At 48.5% G+C, this 1,699-nt stretch overlaps 1 protein-coding gene across 1 annotated transcript in view; it reads left to right on the forward strand.

The window, feature by feature from the left end:
• Window positions 1-1,699, forward strand: part of HYDIN (HYDIN, axonemal central pair apparatus protein) — a gene marked incomplete at both ends in the record, with an annotated part of 93,733 nt that overhangs the window by 71,870 nt on the left and 20,164 nt on the right. Inside the window, 2 exons of the mRNA XM_010288184.1 lie at window positions 22-257; window positions 784-935. Coding sequence (XP_010286486.1) covers window positions 22-257; window positions 784-935 — 388 coding nt within the window. The remainder of the gene's footprint in view (window positions 1-21; window positions 258-783; window positions 936-1,699) is intronic.

The following is a 1,699-nucleotide window of genomic DNA, read 5'->3' on the forward strand; positions in this document are numbered from 1 at the left end:
CTCCCTTTGGTCTGCTTGCAGCATTTGTGGTTGATGACATAGAGTCCATCTTTGAGGAGCATCGAATCTGCAGCAACATCAACCTCTGCCAGATCCTACAGACGGTGCAAGACAAGGGCGTGTTCATCACAGATGAGAATAAGTTTATCTTCACCAATGTTCTGGTTGGGCACCGGGCCACGGCTCGCTTCAAGATCCGCAATGTGGACAAAGTCCCCTGTGACGTGGTCCTCTCCATCAAACCCATCCCCGGCAAGGTAAGAACAAGAGGCCTTGGTGTCTGTTGCTCTTCAAAGGCTGTGTGGCAGCCTGCCTTGTTCTCTAGGTCCATGGCTTCCTCTTGCCCAGACCAGTCCAGCTCAGCACAGGTGATACTACTGGGCCGAGCAGCAAAGCCAGGGCGGCAGTTAGGTTGAATTCAGCATGTCTCAAGCAAGGTTTTGGCTCATTCCTCTGGGTCTTTTGTGGGAGATGTGAACCCTTCCGAATATCTCTTGGAAGCACACTTGGAGGGGGCTCTTCTACTGGACTGATGTGCCAGGGCTCAAAGCAGACCTTTTCCTCAGGCTCTCTGGTCCTTTCCTTCTCTTTAAAAGCCAATTCTAGATTATTTGTAGGGTTTTCCGTGCAGTCCCCACCTCCCACATATGCCGGGGTGGCTGCCCAGCACTCAGGAAGGAAGACATGCTGTCTGGGACTGTCCCCCACGATGCATGTATGAATAAGACTGCATCACGTTGAAGAGTGTTTCCTCCTAACACCGCTCTGTGTGTTCCTCCAAAGCTTAACAGCCATGTTAGCGACGTTTTCGAGTTGGATCCTGTTCGGATGTGCGTGCCGAGCTGCTCCCATGCCTTTGCTACGGTGACCTTCACTCCGCAAACGATGCAGAACTACCAGTGCACTTTTGAGGCATCCCTTGATGTCCAGGCAAGGTAACTCACCCTGGGAAGTCTTGGGAAACCTTTCCAATGGCTGCCTGTCTTCTGGGAGCATGTAGACCTCTCATTAAGCCTAACTCTTTCAGTAGCCTTAGGGAGGGTACTTAGCATTAGATAATATAGGAAGCAGTGACTACTATATGTAGCAGAGTAGAGGAGTAAGTCATAGTTTAGCCTGTGTGAGTAACCATGAGGAGAGTGTAATATTCAGTAGCCAACTGGAAGTTAACTGAATTGGAAAGAAATGGAGATGTGCAACAGCTGAGCTGGGGCTTTCCAAGGACAAAGGATTAGACGAAGCGGTTGCTGTGCCAGCAAGTCAGTATGCGTTAGTTCCTCCTTGTTTATGTTAAAGTGAGCTGATCCTGTGTGATGACCGGGGGTATATTAAGTTATTTTATGTTAAGGAGCAATTGGACCCCTTGTGAAAGAGGAGCCGGTTCCTCTGTCCTGGGACCCGTGTTTGTACTGGGACAAGTACGAACTGGGACAAGATATGTCAGCTTTCTGCCCTAATAAGCAATTCCTGGTTTAGTGTCCTTGGAAATCACCTTTACCGATGGGGTTATTTATTTACTTCTCCCTTCTTGCTTTTAGACTATTTTCATGCTGTGCTTGTGCTTTTTTGCATGTGTCTCCTATCAGCGCAGCCCGTAGATTTGCCATGTCTCATCTGTTGCCTCATTATTTACCTGCTGTACTGCATGATTCAATTAAGTGAAATGCTTTTTAACTGTTCTTCTGGAAGGCTCTGGCTC

Source organism: Phaethon lepturus, unplaced genomic scaffold (genome assembly GCF_000687285.1).
Source record: "Phaethon lepturus isolate BGI_N335 unplaced genomic scaffold, ASM68728v1 scaffold18665, whole genome shotgun sequence".
Classification (NCBI taxonomy): domain Eukaryota; kingdom Metazoa; phylum Chordata; class Aves; order Phaethontiformes; family Phaethontidae; genus Phaethon; species Phaethon lepturus.